Source organism: Thermobia domestica, chromosome 17 (genome assembly GCF_964235325.1).
Source record: "Thermobia domestica chromosome 17, izTheDome1.hap1.1, whole genome shotgun sequence".
In the NCBI taxonomy this organism is placed as follows: domain Eukaryota; kingdom Metazoa; phylum Arthropoda; class Insecta; order Zygentoma; family Lepismatidae; genus Thermobia; species Thermobia domestica.
This window is the reverse complement of record NC_137470.1, coordinates 75,583,771-75,599,831: the sequence shown is the minus strand read 5'-3', so window position 1 is coordinate 75,599,831 and position 16,061 is coordinate 75,583,771. Positions and strand designations below refer to the sequence as shown.

The 16,061-nt window shown below is 37.1% G+C and overlaps 1 protein-coding gene across 1 annotated transcript in view; it reads left to right on the top strand.

Annotated features, from left to right (window-relative positions):
• The window catches only part of asp (microtubule assembly factor abnormal spindle), a 121,068-nt gene that overhangs the window by 87,831 nt on the left and 17,176 nt on the right, over positions 1-16,061 (top strand). Inside the window, exon 13 of the mRNA XM_081743503.1 lies at positions 15,110-15,329. Within this exon, the coding sequence (XP_081599629.1) occupies positions 15,110-15,329 (220 nt within the window). The remainder of the gene's footprint in view (positions 1-15,109; positions 15,330-16,061) is intronic.

Genomic DNA, 16,061 nt, shown 5'->3' with positions numbered 1-16,061 from the left:
TACGTTTTAACGTAAGTAAGTAAACAGAAAAAGATGAAGAACAAGTCTTCTACTCTTGAGAAAATATAATAAATAATCGGAACTTAAATAAACACACACTTAAATAAATACAATGTTTACACAAAAGTAACACACTAGTACTTTGTATAGTCACCTCCAGAGTCAATAACTTCTTGGAGTTTAGAGAAAATACTAGATACAAGTCTCGAGCAATGAAACGGTGTCATGAAAGTGTTGCCACAGTTCCATAACAGTGTTGAAGAAACTTTTTTTTTTTTCTATCTTGACGCCTCTCTTCCCATTCTTGCACCATATAAGCCCACAAATGTTCAATTGGGTTCAACTCGGAGATATAGGAGGCCACTCTATACAAGTTAGCTCCGGATTTTCAATTAACCACTCATGTTTGCCGAGAAGTGTGAACATCACTGTTGTCATACATAAATACATACTCTTCGTGTTCGGGGAACTTTGTTTCTAAAGAAGACAACGTATTTTCAAGGCTATTAATGTAAACACTGCTGTTCTTCGAGGCACTGCAACCAAATCTCCAGGACCAGCAGCCACCATATATCCCCAAAAATGTGCTGATGTTCGTCCTGAACAAGAAGCTGTGATAATATTTTCTTCGATATACCTGGTTCCGTGTCATCTACACAATATAACTTTCCCTTGCTGGTTAAACTTGAAAACCATCTCCTCGGTCCAGATGAATAAGTCCAAATATGATTGAGGTTGAGTTCTGTTCTGCTGTACCAGGGTTTGCCCAAGTGGGCCCAGCTCGAAAAAACCCACCTGGGTTTTTGAGCTTTTTGTTAGTATATTATCGGCACAACTAAGGTGATCACATTGAAAGTGACTTTTATCAGCTTTTGGACTTCCCTTGGGCGAATTAGATGCTTTCATGTTAGAGTATACAACAACATTCAATGTTAGACCTATATAAAAGTTTTGCATGCACTGAATGAATAAAAAGCTTGAGATAATTATAGAACAAATTGATGTATGGATTGTGTTTATAGCCTATTTGAAGTAATATATGCAATTTTATATTTTAGAAAATACTTTCCGTAAATAGTGTGCTCGGCGACGCCGTGGAATGTTATCCCTCACACATTTGACGAGTTTAAGGCCATAGGTGCCTGTACCACCAGTAAATATGTAAATACGTTAGTAAAGCTATTAGTATTATTACACACATTAGATGGTAACACAAATATTCTTCAGTAAAATTTGGCTTTCCAACAACAGTCTAGTTCCGTCATAAGCTGCTACTCTTCAAATAAGCATTCTGTAGAATCAACACCAGCAATAGCGTAAAAATTCTTGTCAAATTTAAGAGGGTTAATGCTCGGAGTTCCGAAGACTATGTAACCCTACTATTTCAGGTGCTGAATTTAAACTTCCATACTAGTGGAAGTGTCGATGTACAGTAAAGAAAGTTGCATTTTCGGGGAGAATCCGTCGTGAAAAAAGTGCTCGGAAAATTCCCGCAATTGAACGCACAAAGAATCTGAAGTGATAATTCAACAATAAAACCATTTATTTTACGTTGGAAAATATTTGCCATATAAGATATTTTGAAACATTTAGTTTATAATACATGAATTATATCTTTATTTTAAATTAATATATTTGATATTCATACTGTATTTGGCGAACGTTACTGAGGCTCCTGGAATGATTCTATCTATATTTGTTCGTTTGCCTGCCTGTAGCATACACATATTACAGGGTACAACTTTCGGTCTTTTAAGTTTAAATTTTCAGGGTACAAGCACGAGACACACTAAATTTCCTGCATAGATTTTGGCGACATACAAACGTAAAATTTCAAAATGGCGGCTTTAAAAAAAAATAGCGGGTATCCACGCTCAAAGCTCAATTTTCGGTCTTTTAAAAACAAATTTTCAGAGTAGAAGCACGAGACATTCTAAATTAGCTGTATATGTATTTTGGAGGCGATTCAACGTGAAATTTCAAAATGGCGGCCATTTTTCAACTAGTGTGTATCCACGATACAGGGTGCAATTTTCGGACTTTTAAGTTGAAATTTTGAGGGTAGAACAAGAGATATATTCTAAATTTGCTGTATAGATTTTCTCGGCGATCCAGTATAAAATTTCATAATGGCGGCCATTTTTTTTTTTTTTTTTTTTTTTTTTTTCAAAACAGTAGTGAACAGAAAATTGTTGCAAGTTGCGAGCTTGAAATATAAATCACATTTTAACCCTTTTACCCCAAAGACATTGAAATATTTCGAAAAAAAAAAAACAAACCCGAAAATACATGAAAAAACCCAGGTTTTTTTTTTTTTTCAAAAATGCCTGGATTTTTTCAAACCCTGTGCTGTACCCATTCCATTCGTCTGTCCGTGTGAGTTTCAATGAGGAGAGTCTTCGTTGCTGGTGTTGAATAGTTTAGACCAGTCTACAATTATTTTTTCTCGTGTTATTTCGTGAGAACAATTACATTCTCGCCTTGTTCAAGAGGGCGAGAATGTAATTGTTCTCACGAAATAAGAGGTCTGTTCCATACTTCCGTAATTAACGCTTTATCTTGAACGCCTGTTGTCACTTTAGGCCTCCCATTTCTTGACCGAGACATGAACCATTCAACACCTTCTTCCTGTCGCTGAATTCATTTCTTGACAATTTTCTTGTTGCAAGCCAGATCCCTAGCAATCTGAGGTGCAGTTTGTCCCGTTGTTGCTCGGCGTATGATATCTGCACACAGAGCAACACAGTTCTCCACAACCACTAGAACGAGGCATTTTGACAGCCTGTTATGCATTTGCGTTGTGACTCTTATCAGAAACTTTTTTCTTTACATGCCTATACCGTCATGGGACGTATAGAAGACGTCCCATGAATCTATGGTTACCACACGAGAGCTGGAAACGGTGTGGGGCGGTAGGTCGAAGAAAGGGCCCCTTATCCCACTCCGACACGTTGAATCGGCCACCCTGAGGGTAGCGTCATGTTCATGAAGCACCTGAATATCTTAACGGATCCGGAAAGCGCGGAGATAGTAACACGCTTAAGAGTCTCGGGTCGCACGAGAATGGCCAGCTCGCTTGAGGCGCGTGCCAACCATATACCCCTCCACGAGAGAGTGCAAGTTGTCACCCGGGGCCAGTGGCCTGAGGGGTCTATTACGTACTCTCGGACTTGACTGTTCCCCGGGAGTATTTGAGACGCTTAAGATTATGAGCTGCATTCAGGCCAGTGACTCCGGAGACAACCTGCACATCGATAAGGGTCGCTTGAGACGGAGTCTAAGCGACAATGTCAGGCTTTCTTAATCCCTCTGAGGTCTGAATCCGGGGCTTCCTAACCACCGTTCACCCCTGCTCCTTAAGATCTTCGCACAGTACACCACAGATAACGTCGTGGCACTTGATTCTAATTCCATGAGTCCTACCACAGTTCTGGATTATGTGGACTGCTGTCTCACTGACTCCACAGTTGGCTCCACCCATATCTCCTGGACCCACGCGAAGTTCAAATCCTACTCGGTAAACAGTTAACCCTCGTGTGAATAAAGTCCACATAGTCTCTACCGGTAAGGCTTAATGCTCCACTCAACGTGAGGGGAGCAGATGACGCAGGAGCCCGGGAACACTCCCGCAGCTCATAACCGTCGGTAGAGCCATGTAGCTGTTCGGCCATCTGTTTCCGAACTGTACGAGTATCCCTCACGCCCTGGCCGATAGTCTCAACTCGACCACGTGTCAACTCAACCTCCCTCTGGATGGATGGATGCAGAAAGGAAGGCGGCACGGAAAATCTCGATACGTGAGTTTTGGAGTTTGCTGAAACGCCTTAATTTCAGTACAGGGATAGTATACCTCAAAGAGGGAATGCCAAGTCCACCCTCTCTATCAGAGCATGGAAAAAAGCCTTGGAGAAATCAGGAGGCAGACGAAGCCATTGGCGCACCGCAACACGCACTTGTCGGTCAAGTGCTTCTAGGCGGCCTGTTGTTGTACGGCCCAACACCAGTGCCTGGTAGACCCTAGACAGTAGCAATTGGACCAACAACAGGATCCGCTGCTGCGGTTTCAGTTGCGCTTTCCGAAGGCGTTCAAGAAGAAGCGCCAAAGAAGCCTTGGTCATCTGACGTCCCCTAGATGTAAATTGTACTCCTAAATAGCGCCAGTGGGAGATCTTAAGTGGATCTTTCTTTCTATTGCGCATGCACCAGTGAATTTCCATGAAAGATCATAAATAACCCTGATCATTTATATAACATTTATGAACGAATATGTAATAGAACTTACATTAATAATATATATAATTCATCAAAATAATGAATATCGTAAAGACAAAGTTTTAATAGACATATTCTGTCAGGGCAAAATACGCTTAAACTTCATACAGTACAAAATACATTTCATTCTGTAACAGGAGATGTTACTCGAAACAAGTTTGATGCAATTGCAAGCTGTCGCCCTAACCGAAACAGAGTGATCTAAGGAAGCACCATTAAAGGTTAGATCAAGTCCTACTAGAGTACATTTTTTTTTTTGTGTTCTTGAACTTTATTTATGGTCCTTTCGGATTCGATTACGTAGAATTCGGAATAGAAAGAAAGAAAGAAAAAGAGTGATTGTGTATATATATATATATATATATATATATATATATATATATATATATATATATAGACAGAATAAGTAGCATTTGATTTCGTTTAACTCACTGACTACGCCCGAAATTTAGTGATAGATATATGACTATTATTATTATTAAAGTCCAAGATGAGCCGATCCGCATTTATGTGAATCAAATGATAATGTTTGCGACCACGGTAACTTACACGATAATATTTACGTAATTAGTATTATAATTCTTTATGCCTTTATTATAATTCTTCAAGTTATGACTTTGCCATTTCAAAATGTAGCACGAGAAACAAATGTAATATTATTTAAGAAAACCTTCTAAACAATGATGATTTCAGAGGGTCACCTGGGGAGGACTTTGAACCCTCCTCTTCGAGCTCAGAAATTTCCACCTTCAGGGCTAGATCTTCGATAATGCTCAATGTGGACTACCAGTGTTTTTGTAGTTCTCCCACCCCCCGTATTTGACAATCCCCGGGAAAAATCTTCTGAAATCATCACTGCTTATAAATAGCTTTTCGCTACGAATCGGAGGATAATAATGGAAGGTGAACAAATTTAATATTTTGTTTTCAGCTATGGATTTTAGATTTACAATTCGTATTATGTTCCTTTTGTAATCGAATTTGAAAGAAAAAGAGTTGTTTAAAGAATTATTCTTCGTCTTCAGATGAAAATACTAACACACTTCCTACAGGGGTTGAATACACAAACATTTGATTGATGGACTTTTGGTCCAAACCGCTTGATCATTTCGTATGCAATCCCTTTCTTTTGATTTTTATGTAAAGTAGTTTTCTGATCCACACTTGCGTTTACTCAGTCCAATACGATTATGAGTTTGCGGTGAATATTTGGAAGTTACAACTCTTGCAATATATAAAAGTATTTTTCGAAGAAATCTCATTCGATTTAACTAGACATCGGATCTTTAGGTAAAAACTTATTTTTTTTTTTCCTTAGCTCAGAATAAAAAATAAAGTTGTATATGAAGGTTTTATGACAAAAAAAAAAAATTACCACCAAGTTTTATTTTGCCTAAAACTGCCTAATTGAACGTTACATCCTATTTTTGCCTATTTTGCACAAAGTAAACGTGAAAATTTTCTAAAGGTTAAACACGACAAAACCGTTCTGTTCCCACATGTTGCGTCACCACAGCAGGCAGGATGGCAAAGATGGTAGTCTGTGGGCCAATACAGGTAAGCTCAGTATAATTTGGTGGTACCAGATTTCCTTCAAACCACAATTGTACTGATACCTGAGGACCACGAAAAACTATAATGGCCGTCTCGGAATGGTAGTTTTTCAAGTTGGTGTCGAATCAAAGATGATGCCCGAGTCGATTTATAAAACTGGCAATATCTCGGCTCCTAATTATCGAAATATAAAAGTATTGTACCTCAACTTTACGAGAAGAATGTGCTTCTTGCCTAGGCAGATGCTGCATTGAAGTTGTTGAAGGTATTCTATTCCTCCCTTGTGCATGTGACATGTCTCGCCCATAGTTTAAATAGTGTTGCCGAGCAGACAATAGTAGAATTTCCAAAGAGCAACAAAATTGTTTCTACTATAAAGAAAGTTTTTCTTAAGGCTCCATCAACAGTACGGTCCTTTAAAGAAAAGCTTCCAGATACCTTTCTACCATCTAAAAAGGTGCTTACGCAATGGGGTACCTGGTTGAAAGCAGTTGAGTACTATAGTGACCCTTTTCCTGCAGTAAAAGAAGTCGTTGAAAATTTAATGGAGGATGCTTATAGCATTACTGCTTCCAAAAAGTTGATGAATGATTCATCTATCCCTACTGATTTGGCATATATTTGATCGCACTATACATTTTGTGTTTGTTTGGGTTGTTGAAGAATTAGAGGTCTCAGGAATACCACTTGCTAAGAATATTGAGCTTATTGAGGAAGTGAAACAAAAAATCGTGGAAGTGCTCGGTGAAGTTGGAGAGAAAGTGAAGGTAAAACTTGAAAGTGTATTGGGAAAGAACTTGAGACTCAAGAGTTTGTGTGCAGCAGCAGATATTTTGGCTGGGAAACAAAGTGAATACAAATGTTAAATACCAATCGAACATGTACCCAAGTTGAAGTTTGCCCCCCATCACGTCAGTTGATGTGGAACATTTATTCTCTGCATACAAGCTCATCCTCATCAACAAACGTCACCGTTTCACCACAGAAAACCTGGAAAAGTGCTTGTTATTTACTGTGAGGCCAATTACGGCTTATATGGTGCAGAAATGTGAAGGTGGTGTGTTTTGTACTGAAGATTTATCTACAAACGTATAGTTTTATTAAAAATGTCTAATTTCAGCAATATTTTAACATTGAGCAGGTTAAAATGTACACCAATATAACCTGTGTGTGCGCGTTTCTGTATCTTAGTTTGTATTCACATCGTAATGCATCATTCCATTCATAAATAAGTATCTTTTATAAGAACCTATTTTTTCATTTTTAATGCCTAATTTAGTAGTTTTTGTTCCTATTTTAGGCACCTAAAACATACTTTTTATGAACCTAAAAATCCGATGTCTACTAATAACTTACATAAAAGATGTTCAATCCATCAAACGATTGGATTGATGGTAAATGTTTTTATAGTCTGGATATGCAAACTTGCTCAACGGTGGTGTTTACTTTCTTGAAATATGGTACGTCTTTCTACGTAGAACCAGCTTCCCAGAAAAATTCTAGTCCTTTTGGGAAATGCATATATTGACGTTCTGCACTTGACTGCTACTGCTTTTGTAAACATTCATACCATGTAATTCTTTTGCTGTCGCATGTTCGGGTCGTGGTTCCTAACCTCAGATTGCTTCTTTCGCGATTGCTCTATCAATGTTTCTCACGGTCACAGTTCCCATTCAGTCTGTAGCTTATACTTTTGCAGACCCCATTTCTTCTCATTTGATTCAGGTATTAAACATCATCTACCCGAAAACAACTTTATGGCGTACAATGGACGATTTCCCATAGCATTTTTTTGTTCCAGATGTACGAAGTATCTTTACTTTTCTTACAGGGCCGCCTTTTGTTGCTATCAATTCCTACGATAACGAAATCCCAAGTACAAATAATGTATATTGCCTTTGACCGGACCTTAATCGTACATTTCGTTCTCGAGTTATGGCCATTTTTGTCCCGTTGCGACAAATTTTCGGTAGTCTTTTTTTAATCATCTGTTGTCACTCGGAATTTGTTCCCAGTTCACTGAAACACCCTATATATATATATATATATATATATATATATATATATATATATATATATATATATACACCAGGTGTGTTAGTTGAAGTTTGCTGGTTTTACCGTTAGATGTCTCTAGCACTATGTATACACTTCTATGATGCGGCATGTACGTCATTTGTTTCTGTAAACATTAACCTTCAAAAATACACAAGTCACATTCGGCCAACAGAATAGCATCAGAGTTGTTTACCTCAGTGAATATGGCGAGTTTCGTTCCAAGTAAATCGCATTTGCGGCATGCATTGCTGTTCTTATTTCATCAAAAGAAAAAAGCAGCTGAAGCTCATCGGTTGCTGGTAGAAACCTACGGTGAACATGCTCCAGTGATTAGAACATGCGAGAAATGATTTCGTCAATTTAAAAGTGGAGATTTCGATTTGACAGACAGGGAACATCCCGGTGCAGCGAAAAAGTTCAAAGACGAGGAAATGCAGGCGTTATTAGATGAAGACCCAACCCAATCGCAAGCAACATTAGCACAAACACTAAATGTGACACTAGGAGCAATTTCGCAACGCTTAAAAGCCATGGGAAAGATCCAGAAGTATGGAAAATGGGTGCCACACCAACTGACGGATAGGCAAATGGAAAAGCGAAAAACCGTGTGTGAAATCCTGCTTCAACGGTTCGAAAGGTCATTTTTGCATCGAATTGTCACGGGGGACGAAAAATGGATTTATTTTGAGAACTCGAAGCGAAAAAAATCATGGCTTGCACCTGGTGAAGCCGGCCCATCGACGGCAAGGCCAAATCGCTTTGACCGTAAGACAATGCTCTGTGTTTGGTGGGACCAGTGTGGTGTGGTGTACTACGAGTTATTAAGACCTGGTGAAACAGTGAATACGGATCGCTACAGACAACAAATTATTAATTTGAATCATGCGTTGATCGAAAAACGGCTGGAATGGGCCCGAAGACATGGCAAGGTTATCATGCAACATGACAACGCGCCGTCTCATACTGCTAAACTGGTGCAGGACACATTAAAAACACTTAATTGGGAAATATTACCGCACCCGCCGTACTCTCCAGACCTCGCCCCGTCGGACTATCACCTTTTCGCCTCGATGGGACACTCACTTGCAGAGCAGCACTTCGCTAATTTTGAAGACGTCGAAAATTGGCTCGTCGAATGGTTTGGCTCGAAAAAGTTTTTTTGGTGGTATCCATGATTTGCCTAAAAGATGGGCAAAGTGTGTAGAATCCAATGGTCATTATTTTGAATAAAGAAATTGTGAGATTCCCTGAATATTAAGTGTTTTCTTTCTCGAAAAAAAACGGCAAATTTCAACTAACACACCTTATATATATTATTAGGGTGGTCCAGCATAGAATGTTAAAGAAAACATGATCGCTGATCTAAACGCATAGTTGCCAATTTTGATCCATGTGGTCTAAATATACTGAATGAAAAATTTCATCGCAGTAAAAAGATAGAGGTCGCTCAAAGCCTTCAAATGTGCTCCATACCTGCTATTTGAAATACTGAACGTATTCGCATTTAAGCGGTGATGGACCTTTTCGTTGTTTGGTGCAATGCATGTGAATTTCATCCAAAAACAACATTTAAAGTGGCCAGGATTTCGTAATAGGGGGAGAAGGGGTCCGTGACATGAAATAACCCCGTTACAACAATATTCATTTTTAACTTACACTCCCCGCTTCCTCCACACAAAGCTGCTCTAAGAAAGAGTAACCAAACGCTTGCTGTAGCTTTTTATTTTTAACGCTTATTCTTCTTTTTCTCGTTTTTTGTTTAATCCTTCCTTAATTTTTCCATGTTTTGGTTTCGAAGGGGGGTCCATACTCCCCCCCCCCCCCTCTGGCTACGTGCCTGAAATGACGTTTCTAGTGTAGGCATAAATATAAGTCCACAACTGGAAGAGAAACTGAGTTATATTAGGATTGGTATTGTCTAAAATACAAATAAATTTCACCTAATTAATTATGCACCTCCCACAATTTTGGAGAACATACTAGAGGTCCAAATATTCCACTGTTTCAACGTTTTCAAGAGTTTTGACCAAACCTTAAGCATTATAATTTTAAGGCGCTGGAAGACGAACGCCTTTCCATGCCATATGTGCGAACACTGAAAAATGAAGTTATGTTCCTTCAAAATTGTCTTGTACATAAGGAAGATAACTATGTTCCCCGTGATGACTATAAAGAAATGATAGAGCTTTGCCTGTTGATACTTGGTGAATTTCCAAAGGAGTACAGTTTCAAGTCACCAGGTTCTTACCATATGGCTCGTTGGATGGGAAAGGTAATATGCTGCTTCAAGATATAAATTTTCCGCGAAATGTTTAAGCTTATAGTCAAAGAGGAAAAAAATCTGCGGGAAGTGTGTTTTTTTGCCAGTCTCATATACGTGAAAGCATGGATTTCGTGTCCCAAGACATGTGATGCCCCCGTCAACGACTTACTTTTGTTCAAGCAGATCAAACAATACCCATAGTAAACAAATCTTTGTCTGAATCTGCAATGAACAAGTTTCAAACTCACTTGTGGTATCTTGAAGCAGTTAGTTCCACTCTCACTGTTCTTTGAGAAGTTATCTTTCGAGGACAAGCGGAATATTGTAAATCGTCTTAAGGCTTGTGAAGAAAATTGGAGTTCAAGAGGAATAAAACTCACAGACTGCCACGGCGTAAAACAAAGAATCTTCATGATTAATTGAGCCTCTCTTTGCGCCTTACGTTCTCTTCTAGCTAACATCAATTTCATGTTCCAATGTGATTCCGAACACTGGAGTAACTCGGGCAAATTCCGAAAGGAGAAACAAATCGTAGTCACTCAGTGCCGGTCTGGAGCAATCACGGGCCCTCGGCTAAAGTTGGTTGTGGGCCCCCTGATCGAGAAACTTTTCACAGCGTATCTTCGGTACTTACAACAATGATTAAAAGTTTGTTTATGAAAAAAAAAAAGTTTCTGAAGTATTTTAAATCTATCTATGTTACGATAAATGACAAGGTAAGACATACTTAAGCAATATAACGTAGATATAAATCATGATATAGGTTTCGGCGTCAGTTCAGCATTGTACTATATGATGTAATGAGGCTATGAGTGAAATAAAGAGAAATGTGTTGATATGGCAAAATTGCGCGAAACCCGTATAGTTATAAACAATTTTTTTTATTATTCTATGAGAACTAATGACAAATATTTAACGCGTATTACAACATTTATATGACCACATAACTGTAAAAGGACGAAAATATTGGTATGCACTAACAAAGTGAAGCTTATTCTAGATTTATATTAATACAGACAAATTATTGATTACTACTAATAAATGATTACAATATCATAAAGCACATAATTGTAAAATTGAAAATGGCTCACACACACAGGAATTACAAAGTATCAGGAACATATCAATACATTAATTTTCTTTTCAAAACTTCGCTTGTCACCGCAATTTCATCAATGACTTTATTTTTGTCCAAATTTATAAACAAGTCTCTATCAACATTCATCAACATTAAAGGAGATAGTAAGTTCTCGCTTAAAGAATATCTGAGTCTGTTTTTTTACAATTTTCGATTTCGAAAAAACTATCACAAGTCACCTGAGTGGATGGAATGGTCATTATATATTTAAACACAGTATATAAATTACTAAATAATCCAAAATGTGACGATAGTTCATAGAGAATGGGAAATGCACATGAGACATCTGAAACATTTCCTTTTAGTACCACATTGAGTTTCAGACTTTTTTCTTTTTATCTTCAGATGTCACACTTTCATCTCAATCACCATCACCATCATTACTTGTAATTCTCATAAATTTACACACTTCTTTCTCTTCTGGTTCTTCAGACTTGTCACTAAAATCTGCACTCAAATTACGATACTGGCTTGCAAACTGTTTCATTTCTAACAACTCACTTCTATTCACGTTTTTCACGTTTGCTAATTGAGAAACAGTCGCGCTCGCCTCCCAATGTTGAAGACAACTCTGCTCTCTTGATCCTCCACAGCATTGTTTCTCAACTGCATAAATATGTTGAACTTTGCAAAAAAAAAAAAGTCCCCCCCAATGTTGAAGACAGATTTGCGGCGATGTCTGTCGCTCACTCTCTTGCAATGTGGCATAACTCATTTGAATAACATTAAATCTAATTATATTTTTGTCGCTCGCTCTTAATGTAGCCTTACCCTTATGCAGTGTTCGAATTGACTGGCAGATGACGGGAAAATCCCCTTTATAAAAATATCCTCGTCGTGTATCACAGAAACTACGTAATACAGTATATCAGCTTAAATAAGTATTTCCCTCTTTCACACATACACACACACGCGCCCACACACAAACACACACTTGTCTCTAACTCATACACAATAATTTAAGCAATTTTCCCTCGTCCGGAAGTTTAATTCGAACACTGTCTGCTATTACAATTATTGTTACTTTTGCTCACCTGTACTTGAAAAACAGTCATAACTTTTCTGTTGTTCACTCTCAGCAGAACGACGAAAATATGAATGAATTAAAGTATTTGCTTTTTTCAAATGTTCTTCTCTTTTTCTCCTCTTCCGTTTTGCAGCACCACTTTTTGAACTCACTTTTTACAGCTTGTTACATGTACACTCATGTCCAAAATGATTGTCGCATATCTGTAACTGTCTTTTTGTAAGAATATAATTTGATAATGATTTTGCAGGGTACCTTTAATACTGATACTGTGTGTATAATCGGGAAATGTATATTTGTGGTAAATTTCATAGGGAAAGAATTATAAATACCAAAATTAGAATGAGTAAAACAAAATGTCGCTAAATGGATAAGAAAGTTTTATTTTCGTTTTATTGTTCTTATTTACTGCTCTTTGGACATGAAATTTTCCACATACATGTCTTTGCCGATTATACACATATTGACATTTTAAGAAATAGCTAGCGAATTCGTTATCAAATTATATTCCTACAACATATTTATAGATATGCTACAATAATTTTGGACATGAGTGTACATTCTCAAAATCAACTCATAGTCTCATTACAAATGACTTTTCAACTTGCCGGACGTAGAGATTACGATATCGAATCACTAACAGTTCCGTTTACAAAACAAATCTGAACGTACACGAATATATTTTGCTATACACCACTTCTGATTTGTGCTTTCGAAATACTATCGCGTGACCTCTGACTTCGCTTCACCTACAAACAATCACTGTTCGCTGGTTTGCATCCATATGCACCTGACTTGAGATGATTCATTGTCCACTGTTGGCAAAATAAGAAGCAAAAAAGGGTGACAAGCTAACGCTGACCTCACCCCACTGTAAACATCCAATAATAGACTAAGCTACCGCTTCAATCTTTTTTCTAGTGACTAAATGACTGTTTTAAGGAAGTTATACATGCAGAGAACACACATAGGAAAATATCTTGGAATTAAAAATAATAAAAAAAAAGTTTAGTAAACTATTTCACTCGTTTTTGTCGGGAATCAATACAATGTTAGAGAATTTTAGGAAAACCTGTGAGAAATACGAAAAGAAAGGAACAATAAATCTATGAAAACTGTCACAAAGGAAAGTGCGGCAACTATAAAGTCCGAAGGGAAATAATATAACAGATAAATAGTTTTCGGTACTGTATCTAGGTAATGTTATTAGAAAAGATACCGTATGAACTGTGAACTGAAAATTAAAGTTAGGAAAAAATGTCATTATATCCAACTTACTTTTTTTAAATTTTTTGGGGGCCCCTACAAGAGTGGCGCCTTAAGCTATAGCTTATGTGTAAATCTTGCACTGGTTGTTTTTTAACTGGTTTTCAAGTATTGCATTAAACTATGTTGTTGTGTTTTAAAATTATCAGTAGTTAATTCTGTTTTTGTATTCTAAACATGTGATAATTAAGTTGTTTTTAAGTTTTAAATATTTATTTTCCTATGCGTCCGGGCCCTCGGCGATCGCCGAGCAGCCGACCTAACCAGACCGGCACTGGAGTCACTTAAGGTTGTCAACGATGCTGCTGAACGTTCAGTGGCCCTTATGTTCAATTTCAATGAGTCAATGACAAAGAAAGAAAGTGAAATGCAGAGCCTAATTCAGGTTGTTGAGGACCACAGAAAGCGTGTTTCAGACGCTCGAAAGAGCACTTTGAAAAATTACCAACTTCGTTAATAACCTTATTTTTTCTGTTTAAAATGAACAGCAACTGCATATTTAGAGGTATCTCACTTATTTTGAAATTAATAAATGGTAATAGCTATTTGAAAGTTTAGTAATAATAATAAATAATTCATTTTGAAGGGCAAAAAGTACAATTTACTTTATAAGGATTGAATTTTTAAACCTCCAATATGTCTCGTATACGACATAATTATATGCATCCTATGGCACAACTTCGTGTCGCTTGAGCGACTTCTAAATATTATCCAATTGATTTGATTTTTTGCAGTGAAATATACTTGTAGGAAAGGAACAATATTAGCAACTATGCGCAATTAAATTTGCAAAAAAAATTTTCTTGGACCACCCTAATAAATTTTATATATATATGCAATTCAACAATTCAAACAGAAATCCTTTTATAAGTGTTAAGTGTATTTGTATTCAATAAATTTCCATAACTTTTCAAAGAGAAGTATAAAATCTGTACAATTGCTAATAGACTACAAAGTTGTTCTAGTCTGTAGTTTAATAGTAATATAAAATATTTGTTTATTGCAAATCTGAGAATACTTCTGCTGTATTCGACTTGCAGAGGCAGGTAGGCACAGTTAGCTGAGTGTAAAACCAATCTTGCGATTATATACACTGTCATTGCATATACAGTTTAATATGGAAGACTAAATAAGATAATGTCCTTGTACCATTATTGTAAACAAAATTTTTGGCGTGGAATATTCTTTTGTGCAGTCCGCAGCAAAAAAAAAACTGCAACATGGGCATGTAAGTTTGTGAAACTACGCCTAACAGCGCAGGGAATAAACATAACGTCTAAGTGGCACGAATGACACGCCAGGAGAAACTAGGCGTCCTTCCCTGCACACTTACTTTGGAGCAAAAGACTTTGTCGTTTAACAATAAACTTCCATGTTCATGTTGCAGGTTTTTTGCTGCGGACTGTACAATGCGTTGAAAATTCATGTATAATCATCCTGATGACTTGTAAGGAAACTTAATTTTGAATTGTCTCACGTTTTTGTTGTTTTTGACCTGTTTTTTTATTAATACTCACTTTTCTCCCCGCAGAAAATTGGTTCAATTGATTACTGGACGCTCTACTTTGTTACAACGTATGCGGGTGCCTCCAGTGTCACGCTTGCAGAAAGTGCACAATGTTACAGTTGCGGTCAGTGCTTTACACGCGGCAGGATATGAGATCTTGGGCAGTATAATTCCTAATGACATTGTAAAGGAAAACAAAGGGAAAATTCTTTCTTTATTATATCAGCTTATTCATCTAAAACAGGTAATTTAAAAGTTTTTGAAATTATACTAATGTAATGTTTTTAAAGCTCATGAAGCGCTATTACCTATGTCCGCTGATTGATTACCTTATTCTCTCAGCACGCATCAATACCCACAGGAAATTTAAATATAATAATGTAGCTCTGTTTACTATTCTAGATATCATGTATTTATACGTAAGATTTAAGGAAGGCTTCACAGAGGTAAAGAAAAATATATGCCTGCCTTTGTTGGAATTCTATTTGCTGATAGATATAAAGAATTCGTGTGCGTAAGAGATGCGTGTTCTTTTTTTAAAACATGACTCAGGGTGGCGAAAAATGCAGGGAATTTAAAAAGACAGGAAATTGCCACGAAATTCTGCAAGGAGTCGGGAATTTCGATTTATAAAAATGCGATTGTATAAACATTTAAGATGAAAAGACTATTTCAGATGTAGTTGAGTCCTTGTTTTTCAATTGGTAACTTCAAACTTAGAAACTTGTTTTCTAATAGCGATGTGTAACAAACTTATCTTCTGTTCTGCACATTATCTTGTGCTTTCCCTTGTGAAGTGGAATATCATATTCGTGAATCATCCACAAAATGAAGTTGGATCAACGATCCAATGGGAAATTAATATTCGACGCACGCATAATCCCACCATTTTTCTTTTACGTTCCTACTACTTTCGATTTTATCGTAGTTGCCTGCATTAAGTGAGGATGGCTTATCACATAAATGAAAGTATTTT